The sequence below is a fragment of the Typopeltis vanoorti genome, chromosome 2, assembly GCF_054136105.1.
Source record: "Typopeltis vanoorti isolate ZY-2024b chromosome 2, IOZ_Tvanoo_1.0, whole genome shotgun sequence".
Taxonomy (NCBI): Eukaryota; Metazoa; Arthropoda; class Arachnida; order Uropygi; family Thelyphonidae; genus Typopeltis; species Typopeltis vanoorti.
This window is the reverse complement of record NC_143550.1, coordinates 77,535,242-77,562,119: the sequence shown is the minus strand read 5'-3', so window position 1 is coordinate 77,562,119 and position 26,878 is coordinate 77,535,242. Positions and strand designations below refer to the sequence as shown.

The window sequence follows — 26,878 nt, the reverse complement described above, 5'->3', positions numbered from 1 at the left end:
AGTGATATGAAATGAGACAAGAATATTATCAGTAGTTAGTGTAAAGTAAGTCACATTGTATAATCTTCAATTATCATTATATTACTATGATGTACAGTAATATTCCACCCGTTACGATGCTTCATTTTATGATGATCCACTCATATGATGCTTTTCAGTTATGACTAATGCCGATTTATACAATGTTTTAGTTGTATAAATAAAAGTTGTAAAAATTTGTTTTAGTGACATGATGCTGCTGTGAATCAACCGATGTACAGTTTACATGAACTGTTTATGACTATTATTTTATTTTACTATTAATAAATGACAGATTAGGAAAGCACACTATTCCAGACAACCCATTTTCTACACTAGTACATTTTCTATCTACACACATCACCACAATCCATCAACTACAACACAACAATATGCAATATCTCACTACATTTGTTTATACAGTAGTTCAACTCTGAGTTACTTTTGAGTTCCTCGGTGGTATAGTGGTTAATATCCCTGCCTGTCACATGTGGGAGACTGGGATTTGATTATGCACCAGGAAGAAAGGTATTTTTCTATAAATGCAATATCTCACTATATTTGTTATAAAATAAAGAAATTAAACAGAATGGTGGTATTCAACTTAATAAGACATTCATTTTTATATCACCGTTTATATAACAAATGACTTAAATAATTTTTTTTGTTTTAAATCATGACCACTGACAGAATACACCAAGAGCTACATATTAATTACCATGCCAATGTCCTTTATATACTGTCCCAAAAGAACCTGCTCCAATCCGATGTCCTGTTTGTATTTCTTCAACTGGAATTTCCCAATCTTCTATTGATTCTCGAGGTGGCCTCTGTATGAAAATAAAAAAAAAAATTTTTTAATAAAATAAATTACAAAACAGACTCAGGAATATTATTAAAATTAAACTGAAAATAAAGTTTGATTTATTTGAATTTATTCTTTTTTTTGGAGGGAACAGTAGAATATGAAATACCAAAATTTAAACAAGAAATCTAGTTTTTTAGTACAACATGGAATTGACACTGACCACAGAATCTTCTAGTCAAGCACCTAACTGCTGTCCTGGGGCTACCTTCAAATCTGAACACTTGTTTAAGTGTTTGAATAACTTTAAACACTTAAACAAGTGTTCAAATTTATGTTTTTGTTTTTCACTTTTAAGTCTTCATATAGTCCAAATCAACAGGACTTTTGAGGACTGCTGATTAGAAGAAACAAAATTTCCGTTTACTTTTATAAAAAAAAAAAGTCTGCAAATCACAATTTTTAAGTTCATTATTTTAGGCAAATCTGAATGTATGACTAATTTTATTTATTTATTTTTTTGTACCGTATATTCATTTTATGAGAACTATATGTACAATTTTATTGTAGACATTCAATAATTTGAGTCTGAATTTTAAAACAACTGAGTATAACAAAGTGCATCTTAATCTTATATTTCATTATAGTGAAATTTATGCATTTAAAATACCAGTTGGCACGTATTGGGCTGACTGCATGATTGTGAGCTTGCAGATAAGTCACTACTATAACATTAAATTTATGATGTTTTGATAAATACTGGTTGGAGTATCCTTGTGTGTGACTGTGTGCATTTTATTTTTTTCATATATTTATACCATGCATGATAGATAAATAGTGTTATTCATGGTGGCAGTATGAATGAGTACAATGGTGGCCAAGACATCATTGTGTAGGAAGTTTGACATGGGAAGGATGGGGAGGGGGAAATGTATTGTGTGTGTTTATATATGTATCTCATCTCATCTTCCTTTTACCTTCTTTTACCTTGTGGTGTCGATGGTTAATTAATCACCGGACATCAAACCGTTCACAGGATAAGGTGGTCATCCCTATGCCCCAGTGTATCCTATGGCCAAAGTGTTAAGTTCTCAAGGCTGGTTCGTCTGCTTTGCGGGATGAAAAACCCCAGGATAAACTGGGGAAAAACCCTACTGTCCATGGCTATCAATTTTCTCTTGATAATGAATACATGTGCTTCACAATCGAACCTAGGACACTCCTTCCCCAGGCATATGGTTGCGAAGTGCATGTATTCATTGTCAAGAGAAAATGATTATTTTTGTTTAAAATGATTAATTGTGAGATGAGAGTGACAGTGGAGGGGGAGTGTGTCACAGATATTTTATGAGCCAGAAATGTGAAACTTGTTGGAAGCAAGAAAATGAAGTAGCATAAGTTAGTACTGAAAGTCATGAAACTGAAAGTGATGGAGTGAACAGAGTTCTGGGTTTAAATGATGGTGAAAGAAATGTGAAAAAGAGTATAAACGAGGTAATTGAAAGTAGCATTAAGATAGCATATGCAAAAGTTAAACCAACAAACTAAGATAACGAGCATGATAGGTAGCAAGGATGAAAGTAATTCAAAATATGAAAGCAGAGTTGGTGAAGATGAGGCAATTGCAGAGTGAAATGAAGAGATTAACAGGTATGTATGGAAGGGAGAGGAAGGCTGGAATAAAAGAAGCAGTGAAAAAAAGTGTCCAATGATCTGAGAGTACCATGCATGGGGATTCAATTATTAGCGGTGTGGTCAATGAGAAGCTGCATCAAGTGCCTTCTGGGGGGGGGGATAGATTGAGCAGATTGATTGATGCACTAGTATGAGGAAGAAGCGATCAAAAGGAGTTGGTATTGTAGTAGGCACACAAATGATGGCAACAAAGAGAATGTAAGGATGGATCAGAGGAGAATTTTTGGTAACAGTATGGTAAGAAAGGTAGTTACTGTTGAAATGATATGGCAAGTGATGATTATGAATTGGATGCTAGCTGAAATGTATGAAGAGAAAGGAATTCATTTTGTGAATGTGTGGGAAGAATTTAAGGAATGGATGGAGCTGTATAAAAGAGATAGGCTACATTTAAATAAATTTGGTGTGAGTTCAGATGGAGAAACTGTTTCTGAAAGAGAAAGTGATGACTCAACTGAATCGAAGACCTGAGGAAGTAAGAGGTGACATGGAACAGCAGGTAAGTAGGGAGGAGAGCTTGTGAATGTAGAGGTGAGTGGCATGAGTGAAGAGAATGAGAGAGAAGGAACACAACACAAACAGGGGAGGTCAGGGTGGACAAGGTGATACTGTATGAGAAGAGTGGATGTATGTCTATAACAAAGGTTTCAGATGACCAGGAATGTTGGAGGAAAAAACAGGTCTGAGGAGAGGTATAAGATCAGTGGTGATAGATGTGAACAGTCAAGGAGGTGGGCATACAGGAGTTGCACGTGAGGAGTGGCTTGTTACAGAACCAGAAGTAAAGTAGTATATGTTTAAAAATGCCAGAAGTATTCAAAATAAAGGAAATGAAAATGGTAGCATCCATGGGGTATATTTGACCAAAAGTTGTTGGAATAAGTGAGACATGGTAAGATGAGGAGAACATTCTGACAAGAATAGGGCTGGATGAATATGATATTTTTTATGAGGATAGGCAAGATAGAAGGGGTGGAGGGAGTGCATTTGATGGTAGCAGAGGAGTTATCTTTAAGGTGAAGATAAAAGGAGTGAACACTAGCAAAGAAATGGATGATCATTATGGGCAATTTTGATTATGATAATATAGAATAGAATGAAGAGACAGCATCATGGGGGGGGGGGGGGGGGAGATGAATTTTTTTAATTTTGAGGGACAACTACCTTAAGCAATATGTAACAGAGGGTACATGTAGATCAAACGTCTTGGATTTGATTATTTCATCAGAGGATGTTATTGTAAATCAAGTAGTGAATCTCCATCCAGTTGATGAAGAGTGACCATGAGATGATTACTTGGATAGTGGCCAGTTGTATGAGGACTTCTGTGAGATATATGGAATTATAAGGCTGGTAATTAAGATAAGCTTAGGAGACAGCTTGCAATCATGGAATGAAGAATTGGAAGGAAAGGAGATCAAAGTGGCTTGGTACTCGTTCATGAACTGTCTAGCAGAGACAGTCTGAATGCATCCCCAAAAGGTTAAGAGGTCAAATAAGGTGAGTGTGAAATGGATGAATGAAGAGGTGAGGCATGCAGTTTTGAAGAAGGCATTATAGAGGCAGAGTAAGATAAGTGGTGGTAATAACTGATTGCATGAGGAGTACAAAGAGTAAGCAAGAGAGGTAATTCATCACTTGGTAAGGATAGCAAAAGTACAGTATGAGCAGCAGTTAGCTAATGAGACCAAAAGGAATCCTAAGGAGTGTTTTTGATATGTGGCCAGTAGAAGAAATGATTATGGAAGAATTATACGAGCTGGAGAGAATGGTAGAATGATAACCACTGAGGAGGATATAGTAGAGATGTTAATTGAGCAGTCCTCTTTAACTTGAGTCTTAGATTTTCCCAAGTTCCAAAGGAGTGGAAAGAGGGCAAAATTGTTCAGCTTCATAAAGGTGGTGATAAGACTGAGACTTCGAATTAGCAGATTGGTCTGGAGTTGTGGTCAAGGTGTTGGAGAGGCTAGTGAAAACCAGGATTAAGAATTGCGTTGATGACAGCAACATTCTTTTTGATGGATAGCATGAGATTGCTAAAGGAAGGTCATGTTTTAGCAATCTACTTACTTACTATAACAAGGTGACGAGTGCATTCGATGAAGGGGAAGCATACACTGTGGTATATTTAGATATTTCTGGCTGAAAGATTTCTACTAATTCCACATACTTACTATCTTCCTAGTACTTTCATCTGCAGAGCGAGCTCGAGGTCTCCAGGGTTTATGGCTGTTTGTTGGAGATCCCTGAGCACTTTGAGTTCTTGTAGGACTGGAGCTTGGACTATAACTGACTGTAGAAGCTGCTTGGAAATAAGGAGGAACCAAACCACTTCCACCTGGAAGATAGAAAAAAAAAAACCTCTATAAAACATGAATATTATGACAATCATATTTGGTTATCCAGAATAATCTTCCTGAGTTATCATGAATTTTCATAAAAATACCTATAATACGAGGGTGGTCTGAAAAGTTCTCAGCCTCGACCATAGATGGCAACACTATTGGCAAGATTTTTTTCTTCTAAGTTGGTACATTTGTCAGAAGCATCCATGTGAAACTGCAAGACATTCTATCAAGTAGTTTGTTTTATACAGCTGTCTGAAGTGTTGTCAGTGTCCCTTGAAATGGATAAAATTGAGTATTGTGCGGTTATAAAATTCTTTGTTAAAGAAAGTTTAACGCCTAAAGAAATTCATTTGAAGTTCATAAAAGTTAATGGGCACTCTTCTCCTTCATTTTCGACAATTAAGAAATGGGCTGCCGAGTTTAAATGTGGCTGTACCAACTTGAAGATGATCCACATGAAGGACATCCAAAAAGTGTAACACCACCAGATATCATTGATTAGGTGCGCGATATGGTATTGGATGACGACCGACGAGTCAAAGTGCATGAAACAGTTGAGACTATAGGCATTTCAAAAGAACATGTAGGATATATTTTGCATGAAGAATTGCAAACGAAAAGCTTTGTGCAAGATGCATTTTTGATCACAGCAGATTAAAAACGCCCTCGCATGAAAATCTCTGAACAGTGACTTGGAGCATTTTAACAAGAATAAAACTTATTTTGTGCATCGATTTATTACTATGGATGAGACTTGGATTCACCATTACACACCAGAATTCAAACAGCAGTCAAAACAGTGGACCAAAGCTGGTTGTTCAGTGCCAAAGAAGACAAAATCGATTCCATCAGCAGGAAAGGTCATGCATCAGTGTTTTGGGATGCTAAAGGCATTTTGTTTATTAATTATCTTGAAAAGGGTAAAACAATAACCGGGGAATATTATTCCGATCTTTTAACTAGAGTAGATGAAAAAATACATGAGAAAAGACCTGGTTTGCAGAAGAAAAAAATCATCTTTCATCAGGACAATGCACCTGCCCACAAAGGTGTTTCAGCAATGGGAAAATTAAAGGATCTGCACTATGAATTGTTGGAACATCTGCCCTATTCCCCAGATTTAGCTCCTTCTGACTTCTATCTCTTCCCAAAACTAAAAATCTTAATTGCTGGTCAGCGTTTTTCTTCGAATCAAGAGATGATTGCAGCTGTAGAGGGGTATTTTGCAGATCTTACTGAGAACCACTACAGAGACGGGATAATGGTGCTGGAGCAGAAGCATTGCTGGAATAAATGTATTAGTCTTAAAGGAAATTATGTTCAAAAATTAAAATAATTTTTAAATTATAAATTCGTTTTTTCATTGTTAGGCCGAGAACTTTTCAGACCACCTTCATAAATGCACTCTTCAAATCCTCTTTAAGTTGAACTTTCATAATTTAAACACATCTTATTTTCCAATTAAATTATGTCCCACACATTATTCATTCTAAAATTCTAACAGATCATTCAGTTTTAATTAATTGAAAGTTCAGATTACAGCTAGCAGAGAGAGGAGGAGGAGGCACTTTCCTATGTGGATTGTATTCTCAAGGCTTGTGAACTTATATTATGAGCAGTGAGTGGATTATCTAATGGTTACATAATTCAGAAACCATGAGCTAGAGAGACCATTCATTACTTGCATAGAACTTGAATCATGGCACAAGCAGAGTGATGGTCTCACACCAGGCAATGAAATTCATCCCCACCCAACTTATACATTCACAAATATATACAGTAAGATTCAAATTCATAACCTGTTGGTTAAAGAATGGGTACACTACCCATTTGACCAATCAGGGTGGACAAGGAACTTTCCCTTTTGTCCTCTAAAACATTTCAGACTTTTCAAAGGTTAATATCAAACATAATTTTCAACATATTGTACTTCAACTGAATATGTTAAGATGAGCATCCTTAAAAAATCAAAGAGAAACTGTAATTACTGATAAAGTACGAGAAAATTACAATCATGGACTGAATGCAGAGATTTATATAATTTTAGAAACTTTTTTTCCCCTTCTAATTCAAAAAGAAAATTAACTATTTTAGTGCTAAATTTTTAAATTGATATTAACCATATTTATTTTTATTCCTTGAAAAAACTTCATGAGACCTGTGCAATTGGTACACTGTGTGCAAATAATTCAATGCATGTAATTTTGTGTAATTTATTTTTTTAATTAAATTTAATCATCCAGGAATGCATTAGCAGAGCTAATCTCAGGTTGTATGGTCACTTAAACAGAATGGGCGAGGAAAAATTAGCAAAACAAGTGTTCTTTGCCAGGTTGGCAGAAAAACGACCCAGGGGAAGACTAAGATATAGGTGGATTGATATGGTACAATGTGCCTTAGACGATAGAAATATAAGATCTGATAATGTTGGAGTCTTGACAAGTAACAGACTGATTTGGAGGAAAATTGTAGATAATAAGTTAGTAATGATGTAAATTTCCTGTACACCCCCTTGAGGGTACATGGCAGGAATTTGATGATGATTAAATTTAATTTTTGGAGGTGTCATGTAATAATAATAATAATCACATAGCAAGGGATCAGGTATTCATGTCATTTATTTTTCACAGAAAATTATTTAAAAATAGCCCGGCCTGGTTGGCCGAGCGGTTAGCGTATCCGCTCTCCATCCAAAAGGCCGCAGGTTCGAATCCCACCATGTGCATGAATGTTCGCGATTGTCAGTGGAAATGCTAGTGATGGTGGCGGGCAGTAGATGGCATTGTTGTAGTTGGTAGAGACAGAAAAATGTAGAGTAGGTATCCTCCGTTGATGAGTTTTTGGGCTCCCTGGAAGTGTCATGTAATAATAATAGTAATAATAATAAAAGAAACATAAGCAGAAACATTGAAAATATCAACTGCACTGTGAATGGAGAACCTATAACACAAATAAAACATTTCAGCTATTTAGGCACAATTTTTAGTGAAGATGGTAAATTAAATATAGAAGTAGAAAACAGAATCAGCAAAGCTGGTATGGTAGGAAGTCAACTGAATAAATTTATATGGAATATAAATTTATTTAAATTTAGAGAGAAATTAGTCAAAACACTAAATGGCTGTATACAAGACAGTGTTCAAACCAGTTTTAACTTATGGATCTGAGAGCTGGGTTAGAAGTAAAACACTTCACCAAAGATTGCAGATTTTTATAAATGAATACTATCAGTGCTACATCAATCTTCCAGAATTAGACCTTCTGAATTATGCAGTGGAGCCACTGTAAAATTTTTTATATCCCCTCCCATATTTTAGGATTTCTGGTTGAATATTATCCACTTCATTTACCTATGCGACTTACAACCGTCCGCACTTACGACCACAAAAAAAATAAATAAATAAAATAAATCAGGCAGCTGTGCATAATAACTATGGGATACGATAACTATCTCTCACATACACTCAGTCGCTTTCAAGCATCTGTTGCGTGTGGTGTATTAATTAAAATTCTACTGAAATACTACCCATAAAATGTCTAGTAAAAGGAAAATGCCTTCATCTACAGATATGCCAGCTAAGAAGTCAAGGGAAACTATTGATTTAGAGTGTAAAATGAAAGTTATCCAGAAGTATGAAGGTGGAAAGAAAGTGAATATGATAGCATATGACTTGAAGTTATCACATTCCACGGTATCGACGATACTTAAGGACAACGAAAGAATTCAGGAAGCTGTGAAAGGTTCCACACCTATGAAGTCTACAATTTTAACCAAACAACGACAGGGACACATCCATGAAATGGAGAAATTGTTGTATATGTGGATGGAAGATTTAATACAGAAAAATTCACCCATGAGCCTTTGCACAGTGCAAGCGAAGGCTAGAAGTCTGTTTCAGAGTTTAAAATCACGTGCCGGAGACGATTATGCAAAAGATTTTCAGGCTAGTACTGGATAGCGTAAGCGTTTTAAAAAAAGATTTGCTTTGCATAATGTACGTGTCACAGGAGAAGCAGGAAGTGCAGATGAAGCCCAAAAATTCGTTAATAGTTTTGACTCTTTAATCAAAGAAGAAGGTTATCTACCGGAACAAATATTTAACGTAGATGAAACCGGCTTGCAATGGAAACACATGCCTAATTGTACATACATATACCAAGAAGCAAAAAGAATGTCAGGATTCAAAGCTTTTTAAAGATCGGTTGACTTTGTTGCTTGGTGGGAATGCCGCAGGTTTTAAGCTGACGTCTTTTCTCATTTATCGTTCAGAAAACTCTCGTGCATTTAAGCACATCAACAAGCACACACACACGCACACTGCCCGTTTACTACCGTTCAAATCCTAAAGCTTCGATGACTCAAGCACTGTTCGAAGACTGGTTCATGAACTGCTTTATTCCCCAGGCTCATGAATATTGTGTGGAGAGAGGTATCCCTTTCAAGATTTTATTGATTATGGACAATGCCCCCGGCCACCCTCCTCATCTGTCAACATGATGTTAGAGTGGTTTTTATGCCACCTAACACAACCGCTCTCATTCAACCCATGGATCAGGGTGCTATTTCAGCATTCAAGGCTCACTACCTCAGAACGACATTCGCACAAGCCATCGAAGCGATAGATTCTGATGCTGATTTATCTTTGCGAGACTTTCGGAAGCAGTACGATATTCTTCAGTGTATCAAGAATATTTTGACCGCATGGGAATGTGTAACAAAAAATTGTACGTCGGGAATTTGGAAAAAGTGTCTAAAATGTTATGCGAATACATTTGAAGGATTTGAAAAAGGAGAGGAACTGAAAGTGATTACAGAAAAAATAGTTAAACTTGCAAAAAATCTTAAATTAGAATGTGAAATAGAAGACATAGAGGAGTTGCTAGATTGTGAAATAAAAGAACTTTCGGATGAAGAGTTGATTGAATTGGAAGCACAGAGAGTGTCAGAAGAAAAAGCGAGAGAGGAAGAAGAGGAGCCAGAAAAGAAATTCACTGCAAAGAGTTTATCAGATTCTTTTTCGCAACTGAATAAAGCTCTCGCCAGTTTCCAAGTAATGGACCCTAATGTCGAACAATTCACAAAGGTTGAATGTATCATTCAAGATGCTGTGCATTGTTATCATGAGATATATGAAGAAAAAAGAAACAAACTGTTCAAACAAAGCTCAGCATGTTCCTCATCAAGAGAACATCTCCTACCTCAACCCAAGAACATGACCATGATGATCCACAATCCAGCACAAGCAAAGATTAAAAATTGATTTTGTAAATTTCATTTATATTAATTTTTACATTAATTTTAGATTGTATTTTTGTGTTTACAGTACAGTATGTACAGTATTATTTTTCACATTATGTACAATATACATAATTATAAATTTAAAAGATTATAAAAATATATTATAAAGATGATAAAAAGATTAGAAAGGTTAAAGAATACTGTTAATAAATATACAGCCGATGTACGACCTGTCAGCCAGAACAGAAGTCGGTTGTAAGTCGACAACCAAGTGTAATTACTCCAGAAATCTAATATATTTTTGTCTTCAGTTTTCATGTTACCTTTATCATCTCCAATTCCTTTTACTCTTTCATCTCTTCTAAGCTTTTTCTCTCTTTTTTTTTTTTTTTTTTAAAATAGCTTCCAGACCATTTTACTGTCTTTGAAATATCATCATCTATTTCCTGATATATGCTCTCAAGGAGTGTTCATGCTACTATGACAGTAGTACATGATTAAATTTGAATTATTATTAATCTTCTATCATTTTCCTCCAAATTAGTCTATTATTTATTAGGACTGCAATATTGTCATATTTCACATTTCGTTCTTCTAAAGCACCTCTGACTGAATCAACCCACCCAGACCTTAGTCTTTCTCAGGGTTTCTTTCCTGCCATTGGCATTGAACACTTGTTTCGCTAACCTTTCCTCACCTATTCTAATTAAGTTGGCCATACCACCTGAGATTAGCTCTGCTGACACATTCTTGAATGTTAACAATGTCAAGTTTCTTTCTAATATCTCCATTTTTAATCTAATATTGCCAGTGATGCCATCTGTTCAGTCCCATAATTTTTTGAAGAACTCTCATATCTGCAGTTGCTAATATTTGATCAAATGATTTATCATCATCATCATCATCATCAAATTCCTGCCATGTACCCTCAAGGGGTGTACAGGATATGACAGTACTACATGAAAAAATTACATCATTACTAACTTCCTATCTACAATTTTCCTCCAAATCAGTCTGTTACTTGTCAAGACTCCAACATTATCAGATCTTATATTTCTATCGCCTAAGGCACTTTGTACCGTATCAATCCACCTATATCTTGGTCTTCCTCTGGGTCGTTTCCCTGCCAACCTGGCAGAGAACACTTGTTTTGCTAATCTTTCCTCTCCCATTCTATTTAAGTGACCATACCATCTGAGATTAGCTCTGCTAACGCATTCCTGGATGCTGACAATGTCAAGTTCTTTTCTAATATCCTCATTTTTAATATGATATTGCCATTGATGCCATCTGTTCACGCCTCTAATCTTTCTCAGGACTCTCATATCTGCGGTCTCTAGTCTTTGGTCAAGTGTTTTACTTCCGACCCAGCTCTCAGATCCATAAGTTAAAATTGGTTTGAACACAGTCTTGTATACAGCTAATTTAGTGTTCCGACTAATTTCTTTCTTATTCCATATGAATTTATTCAATTGACTTCCCACGATACCAGCTTTGCTGATTCTGTTGTCTATTTCTATATTTAGTTTACCATCTTCAGTAAAAATTGTGCCTAAGTAGCTGAAATGTTTTACTTGTTCCACAGGTTCTCCATTCACAACACAGTTGACATTTTCAATGATTCTGCCTATTTTCATTGTCTTTGTCTTTTTATTGCTGGCCTTCATACCATATCTATTACAACAGCTATTCAATTTAGTCAGAGAATCTTGCAGACTTGTAGTGGATTTATTTAGAAGTATAACATCATCTGCATAAAGCAAAGAGCTGACATTAACATCTCCAATTTTGATATCAGGTTTAATACCACATTCCTTCATAATGTGATCCATATAGATAATGAATAACAGAGGGGATAATGTACATCCTTGTCTCACACCAGATTTAACATTAAACCATCTTCCTGTACTTCCTTCAATTCTAACTGCTGACTCACAACTCAAATAAAGACTAAGTATTGCTTGATATAATGCCCCATTGACACCATATAACTGCAGCGTATTGAATAGCTTCTCTCTTGGCACCTTGTCATATGCCTTTTCCAAATCGACAAAACTTAAATACAGATCTTTGTTATATTCCCATGCTTTCTCGACTATTTGTCGTAAAGTGAAGATCTGATCCTGACAGCCTCTATTTGGCCTGAATCCAGCTTGTTCTTCACCAAGCTTTTCTTCCACAATTCTTCTCAACCGTTTCTCAAGTATACTTGCATAGATCTTGCCAGGAACACTCAGTAGGGAAATACCTCTGTAATTCTCACATTCAGTTTTATTTCCCTTTTTATATATGGGTACTATGAGAGCTCTACTCCAATCATCGGGAATTCGTCCCTCTGTTCAGGCTTTCTGAACTATGCAGTGCAGCCACTGTAAGACTCTTATACCACCATACTTCAGCATTTCTGGTCGAATATCATCTACTCCTGCTGCCTTTCCACATTTCAAGCCTTTGATGGCTTTTTCTACTTCAAGTATGGATATGTATTCCTGACTGCATGCCTGGTCAGTGTTTTTTACCACTGTGCTATCATCACTGCTTGTTTCATTTAGCAGTTTTTCAAAGTAATTACTCCATACTTCAAGGATATCTTTTTCTCCTGTTTTCATTTCACCTTTATCATCTCTAATTCCTTTTACAGCACTCTTTCCTCCATTCCTAAGCTTCTTCAACAACCTCCAGAATATTTTGCCACCTTCTTGATATTTATTTTCTATATTCTTGCCAAAATCCTCCCATGACTTTTGTTTAGCTAGTTTTACACACTGTTTAGCTTTCTTACATTTGTCTCTGTATTCTGTAAGAGTAAAAGCTGACTTATTTGCCAGGAACTTTCGATATGCTTTCTTCTTTTCCTTCACTGCCTCTTTAACTTCCTGTGTCCACCAGGGAGTTCTGATTTTTTTATCTTTGCACACAACCTCACCACATGCCTCTCTGGCAGAATCAATCAATGTTTCCTTCAGAGTTTGCCACTGAATCTCCAAGGTTTGATTCCTGTTCTCAAACTCTTTCATTTTCTTTTCAATAATATTTCTGTATTTTAGTCTACAGTTTACATCTGAGAGCTGCTCAACTTTTATTCGCTTTAAAACTTTCTTACATGTTATATGAAATTCAATTTTATCCTGCTCAAGACTAAATAGTGATCACTTCCAATTTCAAATCCTCTGTACACTCTGGTGTCCTGCACCAGGGAGAAAACATCACTATCAACAATAACATAGTCAATGAGACTTTTCTTATTCCTAGCCTCTTCTCTCCATGTGAATTTGTGCACATTTTTATGTTGGAACATGGTGTTAGTAATAACCAGTCCATGTCCTGAGCAGAAATCCAACATATATTTCCCATTATTATTAGCTTTGCTCTTTTCTCCAAATTTTCCCAAAATATTTTTGTATGTCTCACAATCATTTCCTACTCTACTATTTAGATCCCCAACAAGGACCAACTTTTCCTTTTTCATTGTGTCAGTTGCTTTTTCTAAAGCCTCAAAAAATTCCTCCACTTCTACCTTAGTAGAACCTTCTGTGGGACCATAGGCACAAATAAGTCTCATTGTCCAGTTCCCCATTCTCATATTTGCCCACATTACTCTACTTGAGACTGACTGCCATTCAAGAAGATTAGCCTCGTATTTTGTGTTGAATACTATGGCTACTCCTTCTTTTCCTTGATTGTTATTGCCTGAATATAACATTTTGTATTTATTGCTCAGAAAGATCTCACCAGTTTTGGTCTTTTTTGTTTCAGTCACCCCTATTATGTCGATCTGGTACTTATCTAATTCCTCAGCTAGCTCCATTTCTTTGCCATTCAGGCTTCTTACGTTGATAGTACCGATCTTTAACTCTGGTGATGTTGAGTTGGGGTTTGTTTTCAGATTTGTTCCAGTAGCTGACTTTTCGCTGTTCGCCCTGGTTCCCTGGCGAAAACAACGGGGGCCTTGTTTAACCGGGCGACGCCCCAGCCGGCATGAAATTTTGTCATGTTGTACCATCATTTTTTATTTTGGTTTAACCAATAAGAATACAATTTGGTCGGCTAATTTTATTTCTAACCCAAAACTTTCCAATCCATAAGTTAAAACTGGTTTGAACAGTCTTGTATACTGCTAGTTTAGTGCTTTGGCTAATTTCTCTCTTATTCCATATAAATTTATTTAACTGGCTCTCAACCATACCAGCTTCGCTTATTCTGTTGTTTATTTCCAGATTAAACTTGCCATCTTTACTAAAAACTGTGCCTAAATAGCTAAAATATTTTACCTGATCTCCACTTAAAATGAGAGTTGAAATTTTCTATGTTCTTGCCTATTTTCATAGTTTTTATTGCTGATTTTCATGTCAAATTTGTTACAGCTGTCATTCAGTTTAGTTAGAGCATCCTGAAGAATTGCACTAGATGTGTTTAGGAATTCAACATCATCTGCATAAAGCAAAGAGCTAAGTTTGACATCTCTAATTCTAATATCAGGCTTCATGCCACTGTCTTTCATAATGTGATCCATATAGATGATGAATAAGAGTGGAGATAATGTGCATCATCATCTTATCCCTGATTTTATATCAAACCATCTTTCTGTGTTTCTTTAATTCTAACTGCTCACAACTTAAATACAGACTATATATTGCTCTGTATAATGTTCCATTTACCCTATATAATTGCAGTGTTTTCAAAAGTTTTCCCTGGAAACCTTGTCTGTGCCTTTTCCAGATCAGTAACACTTAAGTACAGATCCTTGTCATATACCCATCATTTCTCAAATATTTGTCGTAAAGTGAAAATCTGGTCTTGACAACTTCTGTTCAACCTGATACCAGCTTGTTCTTCTCCAAGTTTCCCTTCCACAATCTCTTTTTAAGTATGTTTGGCATAAATCTTACCTGAAACATTTAATAGAGAAATTCCTCTGTAATTCTCACATTCAGCTTTATTCCCTTTTTTATAGATGGGAACTATGAGAGCTATATGTAGTCCAATCATCTGGAATTCGATCTTCTGACAATGCCCTCTGAATTATGCAATGCAACCAATACAAAACTTTTATACCTCCATATTTGAGCATTTCTGGTCAAATATCATCTATTCAGCTGCCTTTCCATATTTCAAGTTTTAGATGGCTTCTACCTCAAGTATTGATATATAATATTGAAAAAGCTTTATCATGTCATCTTTATCATTTTTGATTTCTTTTACAATACTCTTTCCATTTCTAAGCTTTTTCAATAGCCTTCAGAACAATTTGTCACCTTCCTAATATTGACCTTCTCTATGTTCTGTCTTCTGAACTATCAACACAGAAGAGCTTGGTTTTAACATTAAAACACCCACCCACACCATGCAAATAACTGATCTTAGCTTTGCTGACGATGTTGTACTTATTGATACAGAACCAACAAATGCACAAAAATATCTCAGTCTACTAGAGGCACAGACTAAACTTACTGGTCTGAAGATCAACATCCAAAAGTCCAAAGTATTCTCAATAGGTTGTGAAAACTTTATACTTCATATCAACAATAAACCTTTAGAAAGAGTCAAGGACTTTCAATACCTTGGATCATACATCAGTAATACAGAAAATTATATCAGAAAACGTAAACAGCTGTCTCTAGTCTTCCATAACAAACTCCGTCCCATCTGGAAATCATCATTAGTATCATTAAAGACAAAATTAAGACTATACCATGCAACCAGTAGATCCATCTTCTTGTATGGTTCTCAAACCTGGACATAAGCACCAAAAAAACTACAGATCTAATTAACTCCTTTGGAACTACATGTCTCAGACCGATCCTTAGATACACCTGGATGGACTGCATCACTAACTCTGCTGTGCTAAATCTGGCTAAGCAAGAACCACTTGTCAGTATTTGTTGTTTATTATTTTAACGGTATAATAGAACACAGAAACTAAGTAAATAATTAATTTATTAACTTGATGCTGATATTTCGCTGGTGTTATAACCAGCATCTTCAGAGCACAAAAACACTGTTTGTCACAATACGCGAGACTAAAACAACATGGTGTACTTAAACAAAATTGTAGCAGCAACACAAAGACTAGAGTCCTGATTTTGACACCCTCTTTCTGAGAAAAAAAAAAAAAAAAAAAATCAGGACTCTAGTCTTTGTGTTGCTGCTACAATTTTGTTTAAGTACACCATGTTGTTTTAGTCTCGCGTATTGTGACAAACAGTGTTTTTGTGCTCTGAAGATGCTGGTTATAACACCAGCGAAATATCAGCATCAAGTTAATAAATTAATTATTTACTTATTTTCTGTGTTCTATTATACCGTTAAAATAATAAACAACATGTTCGACGAACACATAAGTCTGTCCACACTTGTCAGTATAGTCAAAAAACTACAACTCAGATGGCTTGGGCATCAACTCAGACATCCTGAAGTTTCGCCCTTTTTGGAATCCCTCATCCTGTACAAACCAGAAGATGGCAAATGCAGTAGAGGAAGACCATGCAAACAATTTTGGCAATACATATGTGAAACCATCAGCAGGCTGAACTGCAAAACTCCATCTGACATCTAGTTAGATGTCAGATGGAGTTAGCTCAAGATAGAGAGACTTGGAAGACTATAATTTGCAATATTTAATTTTTAATATAAATCTCTTTTCCCTTTTCACATTGTATCATATTGTGAATAAACTATATATGTACGTGCTGTCACCCTTGGCATTTCCAAAACTTTCAACCATGCCATTTCGACCATCGAGGCCTACTAAACAAATTACCATTCTTTGGTCTCCCCGCCACCCTCTGTAATTGGGTAGCCAGCTTGCTCTCTGGTCATTCACTGCAAGTCATTGGTACCTTTCTTTGAGTTTCACCGCAAATGAGAGAATGCTTCAAGGCTCTGTCATATTCGACTCTCTTTCTTTTGTGCATGCCTACTCACAATAACTACTAATCCTATCCACAGCTAACAGATGTAATCTACAACTATTGGCTTACATTGATCTGCATACTATCCTCCAATGGGGGGTGAGGACAACCTTGTTATGCTTAATGCCACCAAAACACAGTCTTGCCTTTTCTTGAGCAAAAGAGAGATCCCAGCCCAGCTCACCTATCCTTACCCTCAATAATAAACCACTAGACAAGATCAGATCTCTTTGCTTGGACTAACAATCATCTCCGGTCTTTGCTGGCATAAAACACATCACATATTGAAATAGCCTCCTCAGGATTTCAAGAAACTTGGAATTCTCTTTCATTCAAGAGCATATTTTACACTCAATCAACGCTTCACTATATACAAATCTCAAATCCATCGATGTTTAGAATACTGCTCGCATATTTGGTGCAGTATACATAGACCTTCCCTTAAAATCCTTGAATGCCACCCAGAGGGCATGCAATTTAGGCTTGTAGATGATCCCTCTCTTTTAGACTCACTTCAACCTTAACTCACATGCACAGAGTTTGAGCACTGTGTCTATTCTACATGTATTTCTGTGGTCACTGCTCCAGTGAATTGGCAACCATTACTCCTCCACTACAAGTGTTTTGTTTGTTGAAAGTATAAGTGTCTTTGTTTTATTCTAATTGTTTGTCACTTACTTTCTATATATTTATTTTGACTTATGTACCTTTATAACTGCATGTAGATAGCCATATGCTAAATAAATAATAATAACTCCTCCACTTTATGTTGCACCTGTTAAATACAAGAACTGCAGCTGCCCAGCATCCCTTTACTGTGCAACTACAAACACACCAAACCTGCTTCTATTCATCATCTATTATTTCATCCACCTCTGTCCTCTGGAACAGCCTTCCTCAAGAAGTATACCCAAAAACAATTACAACCTGCAACTCTTTAAAAAAATAAAATAAATAAATAAAGTTCTATTTCAGTCCTCCCCCACACATGGCAGTATAGGTCCTTCAACCTCTCATACATGAAACCAATAAAATAACAAAAATAAATAAATTTAATATATATATATTTTAAAAAAAGCTGGTATGTTAGGGATTCAACTGAATAAATTGATATGGAAATGAAAAGAGTTAGCTGAAACACTAAACTAGTGAAATGCAAGACATTGTGTTCAAACTAATTTTAACTTATGTCTGTGTAAGCTGAGTTAATCTAAGGTGGTAGGTAATTTCCTTTGTTGTGCAATTGGAAGAATGACAGTACATTGCGCTCTTCAACTGGAAAAGGCCTGATTGCGAATCTCATCATGACAAGCGGAATCTTTATATCTTTGTTTGTTGTTTTCCCCCATTCCGGAAACTCGGGTTTTTCATTCTGCATAGAGGCAAACTGGCTATCAGAACACATGCAATTTACAGACAAAAAACAAGTTTGTTGGAGGTGATGGGTGATAGATAGCATTGGTGGTAGTTGTGTATAATGAGAAAATTAAGTAGTAAGGGAGATAGTGAGATATTTGTAGCAGAGTAGGGTAAGTGTCCTCCAACGATAAATTATTGGACTCCTTAGAGTTGTCATATAATAACAACAACAATAATAAAACATATTTCACGATAGAATGGCATATTACAAACAATCCACTATAGTAAACTATTTCTATCATCTCTATGCAATTCACTATATAGTGAGAGTCAACTGTAATAGATTAATCTGTAAGAAGGCAAATGATAGGAATTATAATGTGAACTTAATCACTATCCTGTACTTCTCTTCGTGGTATTTATTAGGAATTTGATGATGATTCTCCTCTGATGAGAATGGAGTTTACATTTTTTCCTTATTTCACAGCTGTCTTTTTATTGTGGATTTTCATGTTTTCGTCTCCAATTTGTTACAGCTACTGAATTCTAAAACTTACATAATGTTTATTTACAAGCATGACCTCATCTGCATGAAGTGCAGAAATGAAAGTAATCTCTCTGATAGCATGCACCTTAATCTTACATCTGATTTTACATCAAATCATCAATGTACCAGTAACATCCCTCAACATTTGACGTTCCATGTAATTGTAGTGTTTTAGAAAGTTTTCTTTTTGAACCTTATATTGTTTTTTCCAGCTCTAATAAAACTTAAATATATTTTCTTTTTTCATATTCCCATGATTTCCCAACTATTTGTCTAAAGCAAAATTCGATCTTGATAAATCCAGCTTGTTCTGTTCCGAGTTCATCACAAACAAGAACATTTTAATTTTTTCTTTACAAACAAAACATTTAAGATTTTCAGTCACTCGAAGTGACTGAATTACAAAATTAATTTTAAAAGAAGATAAGATAGTCTAAAAGGAGTTATAAATTAATCTGGTCAAATCAGGGTGATTTTGGACTTAATTTTCCATGGTTTCTTGTATTTTATTTACTAAAAGTAACATGCATTCCATCCTCATCCATCAACTTAGCAGAAATATTACTATTACTAGAAGAAAGAAGCTGGGAACTGGAAAGCTGAATAATTAATAATAAGCATAGTTGTTATAGTATTTGATCTAATAAACATACCATGAGATCCTTGTGCTCTTATTCTTGAGGCAAACTCCTATGAGGTAAACAAAGAAAAATTAATAAAGAAAGAAAGAACTCATATTTTTCTAGAAGAGAAAGAACAAAAATTTAATATCCTATACCTGTTCCTTAAAATATCTCATTTCTGCATATAAAAATAGCTGATACTGACACTTAACATGATGGTAATTTTAAGCATATACTGTAATCACTTCTTTATCCTACTCTTGATTCCATGGAGATCGAGTAGTTATCTAACACCTAAACACTACTAACAAGCATAAATGATAGTGACTACTTTGGGCTTGATGGCTGTTAAAAATAGCTATTTGCAGAGATAAAGAGCCAAAAAAAGGCTTCACTTGATGATGTAAAATTATACAAATTAAGTGGATATTGAATTCAACATTACCTCAAAGCTGATTGCATTTATTTACTTGTTATCATCACCTGCTTTTTTTTTCGAAATAAGGAAAAAAATATATCATTTAAATTTTTATAACAAATATGTAAAAAGATAAAAAAAATTCTATTTGTAATTAAGACTTTCATAATAAATGCTCTCTCTTTTTTTTTAGCTGCATATACTTTTGACTCAGTCCCTCTCAAGTCTTCTATATGGTTAAGATATGTGAATAAAAGTGAAAGACTTTTGTTAGAATCTGTTACTAACTCAAAAACTTGCCTAATCTGAATAAAAATGTATATAAAAATACCCAAAACATGGTAACATTAATCCTCCAAGTTGCCAAATTGCAACAAGGGCTTCTAGCAAGCATCCACACAGGTACCCCACAAGTTTTCCTTAGTTTCATGCTGTCTTTGTGTGTTATAAATTTATATTGTACTCCCTGAAAATGTCTCTGTGATCAAGACTAAATATTGGAAGAATTAATGTTTTTAATCTTTTCCCAATGCTGTTTTACTCAATTAAGCCTCCAACATGAGTGATAATGGACATCACATCAGAGTCTTTGATTAGTTCTCCATATTCCTTAAAAGATCACATGTAAGCCTTTTCCCAATTACCTTTACTCCTTAAGTGCATATGCCATTCTAAGTAAATCTTATCTATATCAAATAGAATACCGTTCACATGTTTTGGATGGTGCACCTAAAACTCCAAACATTCACGATACTGTGCAGAGAAGACTGATATGACTGTTAGATTAGTCCCTCCTTAACTGATTTCAATTTCTATCTCACAGATGCATCTCTGTGTCTTTTCTAAAGGTACTTCCTATGGACACCACTCCAATGAACTGGCAACCTTCATTCATTCTCTTTCTGATGGGTCTGTTAAAACAAGAGCAACAGCTGCCCAACATCTTGTTTTCCAGTAAAACTGCTTTAAATGCATCAAACCTGCTTTTCCTCTTATTTCATCTATATGTCTGTCCTCTGGGAAAGTAGGCCCATATAATAGAGAATGTAATGTCCAAACTTGTCCAACATGGACCAAAATTATTATTATTATTATTACTTCACACCTCCAGAGAGTCTAAAGACTCAATGAGGGAGGGCATCGACTCTACAATTCTCTATCTCCACCACCCACAATCCACCAACTACAATGAACCACAACTACACCAACGCCATCATCTACTGCCCATTGCAACCACTAGTATTTTCACAGACAATCACAAACATCCAAGCCACAGCAGGATTCAAAACCGCAGTCTTTTGGCTGGAGAGTGGATATGCCAACCAGGCCGGCAAAAAATGAATTCGGTAATAAGATTTAGAAATAATTTCTAGCACTAAACCTCATCAAAACCTGACAAGCATTTCAAGGAAGAAAGTGGTAATCACATCTCCATTTTGTTTACTACTGTTTTCATGGTTAAAAAAAAAAAGTTAAGATTTTTGAAAGATCCCCCCCCCCCCCAATCTCTTTCTAGATAAATTTCATCCCAAAATTTTGTAAACTTGATTTCTACAATGATCTAGAAACCTGGAATGTGTATATGCCCTCCAGTTAACTGACATAATATAATGAATGAGATAACAATTTAATGTGAAGATTGGCCTTGTACTTCAACTACGAGACTATCAATATTGACGTTAATATTACTTAAGGATAATCGCATAGAATTTTTCGAGGTTTTTGTCCGTTATTCTTGTCCGAATTTATTTATTTGTATTTTGATTTCTTTGTTGGGGAAAAAAAAACTACATTCAAGCTATATTTCTAGTTTACGTGGCCAGAAAACAACTTTTAATAATGAAGCAATAGCATCATTAATAGCAACAATAACATCCTAATAATTATTATGATCTGTTAGAACAAAAAATTATATAGGTCAAATATGTGCCATCCATGCTCTTAATTTAGATTATGAGGTTGATTAGAATTTCACAGGCTCCTTTAAATTTGTGCTTATATCAGTTTTTGGTGTGATGTAAGGAACAGCTGATGCAAGTAAAAATCAAAACTACCATCCCACTCTTCAGAGAATCTTTTTTTTTCCAAACCTTTGTTTCCTAAGTGATAATTCAGCATGCAGGTTGCTCAACTAAATGGGCAGAAAAAATTTAATCTAATCAATACCATTAACTTATGCTGCTTTGTGCTTAGAGATACAGTGTGATATGAGAAATCAGGTATCAGCAATGACAAAGTGAAGTATCAATAAATAAATCAGTGCTTCACCTTTAATTAATTTAAGGGTTCAAAGTCATAAAGGGTACTTCTCAAAATTCAGCAGCTCAGATAGCCTAGAAAAATGCACTATTAACTACTAGAACTGTGCAATTAGTGTTATGGTTTCCTTTTGTCTAAATGTTAATATGATCATTCATCAGAAATAGAAATGGGAAAAATTGTGAGAAAGTGACTGCAATAATTGATTTGTGAAAAATGCTGAAATTTATCTGAAACCTCAATTTTATTAGTCAAATTATCATCATTATTTGTGGTTAAAACTTCAATTCTCAATGATTTTCAGCATAATTTCAGACTTTTAACAGTCAGTGAGTCCATTATAGTAAACTCACTGGAACTAGATTTTTTGCTATTAATCACCTACTGTAATTACCAGCTATATAATCAAAACAGTCCCTTTCATCACAACAAATGCCATTAAACCAAATTCACTCAAGACATTAATGAATATTTCAAAAAATTTTAATATCTTCAAACTTTTCTAATTTCATTTTTTATATATTTCATGCAATACTTTTCTATTATCATGTTTATTAATTTTAAATTTCTCCTTATTAATTTTAAAACATGACATACTCACCTCAAGAGATAAATCAGAATGATTTACTAGATTGTAACACACATTGGGTGCAGAGGTAGAACGTTCTCTCTGTCCTAAAGGAGGTGGATGAGGACGTGGAACATTTTGTGGTGGTGATGATGCATGAGTTGCTTGAGGATAGAAATATTGGTTGGGTAGTGTTGAAAATGCTGCAGGTTGTTGTAAGATGGGTAAAGTGTTGTTCATGGCCAATAAACTATTGAAAGAAAAAAGGAATTTTGGTTTTATCAATTTTGTAAGTTTTTTTTTTCCAATGCTGTAATGGAAAAAGAAAATATTTTAAAGCGATTTCTTGTCAATGTTAAACTGAAAATATTTAGGGGGTTGAGATGACTTTTTTCTTATCAAAATTTCTAGTATATTTTTCTGCCTGCTGCTACAGCTGGCAATACTTTCAAATTATGAGCACAATGAACATTTTCAACCTCCCTAGCAATCACATATATACAGATGCTGACTACAACATGAGTATGAAGTGTATGACAGGATTGAATTATTGTGGATTCTAAAGTACAAGCCCACAAATTACTTCCATTACAAGGTGATAATCTTTCACATTAACTGGATTAACTTGCATTCAAAGATGTGTTTCTAGGCAGTGTTATTGAAAGCAAAAAATGCATAATTTCTTATTCAGTATGTAGGAAGATATAAAACATAAATGTATATATTATTACTATTACATGGGCACCTCATGGAATCCTAAGACATCGTGAGAGATCCAAACTACCAACACAATATCTATCACGCTTCTCTTTGAAGACATTAACAGAGAAGGATTTGCACAACTCAGGCAAAGCATTCCAATCATTCACCATTCTCCAAACAACAAAATTTAGTCCTCATGTCCTTGTTAACTCTTACCCAACTTCCAGGGATGACCTCTTGTTCTGTCCCTCTAGCCAAGTGTTGAAACAATGACCCTGTATCAATCCTATAAAATTCTTTAAATAACTTAAATGTTTCTACCATACCCTCCCCCTCCTTTTGCCTATCAACCAACTTTCACATCCTCAATCTATCCTCATACAAAACATTCCACAGACCACTTACCATCTTAGTCATTCATCTCTGGATCCTCATCATTCCCAAGAAATCCATGACCAGACCTGAGCACAGTAATCCAGATGTGGTCATATCAAGGCTTTATAAAGAGGAATGATAACTCCCAACTCCCTTATCTCTGCTTATTAGTGTGCTCTTCAATAACCAAGCAATCCTGTCAGATATCCCTGGCTACTTTAGCAATACGCCCTTTAAACTTCAACTTTCTATCTTCTCCTACCCCCAAATCCCTGGCTTTGTCAATTTCCTGGAGTGCAGTTCTCCAGGAAATTGTGTCCTCCATGTGGTACAGAGCTTATAATCATTGCACCCCAAAATTTGCAGTTTTCCACATTAAATTGACGTCAGTCAATTTAATGTGGAAAACGTATGTTTCACCAATACTGCCAACCTATTTTAATCATCATGCAAGCTCTCTACATCACCTTGATTAACTATTACCCTAACTTTGCATCATCAGCAAACAACTGAATATCTCCCTTCAAATTATTTTTTATATCCTTTATGTACACATTAAACAGAAGTGGTCCAAGAACAAAGCCCTGCAGCACACCACTAGTCACCTGCCTTCTCCTGGATTCTGCTCCTCCATACACTACCTTTTGGTATCTGCCCATCAGCCACCCTTTTATCTATATCACTAGTTTCATATCCATCCCATTTGTTACAGTTTGCATAACAAAGTTCCATGTGGTATCCTGTCAAACGCCTTTGCAAATCCAGCAGTATCATTGTGTAGCCATTCATCTAACTCAGCTGTCACTCTACTATAAAATATTAGTAGATTATTAAGGCATGACTGACCCTTCACAAAGCAATGCTGCCGCCTGATAGAATATCATATTCTTATCCACCATTCCTGAATTCTCTTTATGACCAACTTTTCCAGTACTTTTTTACCATTCCTCCTGAGATAATGACTGGTCTATAATTTGCTGCAACAGACTTAGATCCTCCTTTATGCAAAGGAATTATTTTGTCCTCCTTCCAATCTCTTGGGATTTTGCCAGAGCTGAGACTTAAATTAAACAGCCTAGTCAAAGGCATCACCAGCTCCCCTGCACATTCTCGTAAAACGCAAGCCAATATCCCATCCAATCCCAAAGCTGTATTTACATTCAGATTCTGCAATATCCTTAGTACTCCAATTCTTCAACCTCTGCTCTCACATCAGTCTCCAGCACCTCTGCCACAACAATATATTCACTTGGATGATATGCCCTTGCAAAATGGTCACCCAGTAGCTTAACAATTTTGTCTACCGCTGTTATCTACCATATGCACTCATTAAATTTAACCTTCCATAGCCATTCCTCCTCCTACTTGGCACATAACAAACTCTTATGGATTTCCCTTCACCTGCTTGGCTAACTTCTTCTCATAATCTGATTTTGCTTTCCTTACCATGCTGGTCACCTGTTCCTTGTACTGTTCACCTTTCTCCTTATATACTCCACAAAAACTTTCTTTTTTTGCAGCTCTTGCTTAATGATATTACTTATCCATCTAACTTCTACCTGATTTAACCTCCTGATTATCCCCCTCATACACTGTGACTCTGCTCTAGATATCAAACATGGAACTTTTTCAAGCCATTTCACAGGCCTCCAATAAGCAGAGTGGTGGTGGTCTCACACCAGGCAATGAAATTCATCTCCACCTGAAGACAATCAGAAAATCCATATCCAAGGTGTGATTTGAACCTGCTATCTCTTGGAAAGAGAGTGGATACTCTAACCTAGCTGCAGTGTCAGCAACCTTGTTTCCATTAATCCCAAGGTGACTTGGGATCTGACAGAAGCATGCACCCAAATGTAGCTTCAATAACTGAAAGAGGAGATGTTAAATATGAGAGAGACCTGTATGTTTCTGCAGCCTAAGCATTGAGCTCAGGAGTCAAGTTGTTACATTTTGGTGGGATCTGAGCAGATATTCTGTCTAGGAAGATAGCAGAATATCTGCTAGAGCTACTGATGATTTTGAACCACCTATGTGAACAGGTACAAAATCAGAATAGTCCAGTTTGCATGCTTGAAAGAACTGCTGGCAGACAACAGGAGGGATGAAATGATTGGGTATCCTGAACAAAGAAAAGCTGCATTGTGGTATATATGAATGTCATATGGTAGTGTATTATTTGATGGTACCTGTGCAACATTGTCTACCCTAATGTCTATTTTTGTATTGCTGTAACCTCTACTATGGTGCAGTATAACTTTCGCTGTTCTTGCACCTTCTTTGTTTGTAAATTGAGGTCGTATGGCAGTCTGATGAGTGTGGTACACATTCTCCCACTGTGGATAAAAATATTGGCAATGTGGGATGCTCTGGCAGGGATTTTATTCTGGTAGTGTATAGAAGAGACAGGCGTCAAAGAAAAAAGTGTGATTCGCATGCCTTGTCATGTAGCCAAGAGATTGGTGAAGTTCAAAATGCTCCAGTTGCAATTTTTATGACTTGATAGTGAATAGAATACAACCAATATAAGGTATTTTCTCTAGCAGAAGTACAGACTTGGGATCTACAGCCAAGTTTCAATCTAATCAATGCACAGTACAATCTGAGCAAAAGAACATTTGTCAGTAATGGATGTTCACTGCTTTACAGCACTTATCTAATAACTAGCATATGTGAAGGAGAAAACTTAAGTTTAAGTGCTGTTGAGTCTTAAGAACTTGACTTCTGGTGCAAATGGGCTTAAAGTTTTTCTCAGTCTGAGTTCTGGATCAGAACGAAGACCACGTTTGCAGCAAAACTGTGCACCCATTTTGACCTTCATATCTGAACATCTATGATCTCCATATTACATGAATGACAGAAGATGGTAAAGTCATCCACATAGAAGATATTACTTACAGTTGGTGGAGGGAGACAGTTGTTCTATTATCAAGCTGACCTTGATTTCAAAAAGTGTGACACTTAAAACTGAACCTTGTGGGACCCCCTTCTATTGGGTATACAACCGAGAG

At 35.6% G+C, this 26,878-nt stretch overlaps 1 protein-coding gene across 1 annotated transcript in view; it reads right to left on the bottom strand.

Annotated features, from left to right (window-relative positions):
- The window catches only part of LOC150109194 (serine/threonine-protein kinase A-Raf-like), a 344,481-nt gene that overhangs the window by 140,373 nt on the left and 177,230 nt on the right, over positions 1-26,878 (bottom strand). The window contains exons 8-11 of the mRNA XM_090411929.1: positions 22,824-23,040; positions 19,576-19,612; positions 4,693-4,856; positions 737-848 (exon numbers count right to left, since the gene is read on the bottom strand). Of these exons, the coding sequence (XP_090268055.1) occupies positions 737-848; positions 4,693-4,856; positions 19,576-19,612; positions 22,824-23,040 (530 nt within the window). The remainder of the gene's footprint in view (positions 1-736; positions 849-4,692; positions 4,857-19,575; positions 19,613-22,823; positions 23,041-26,878) is intronic.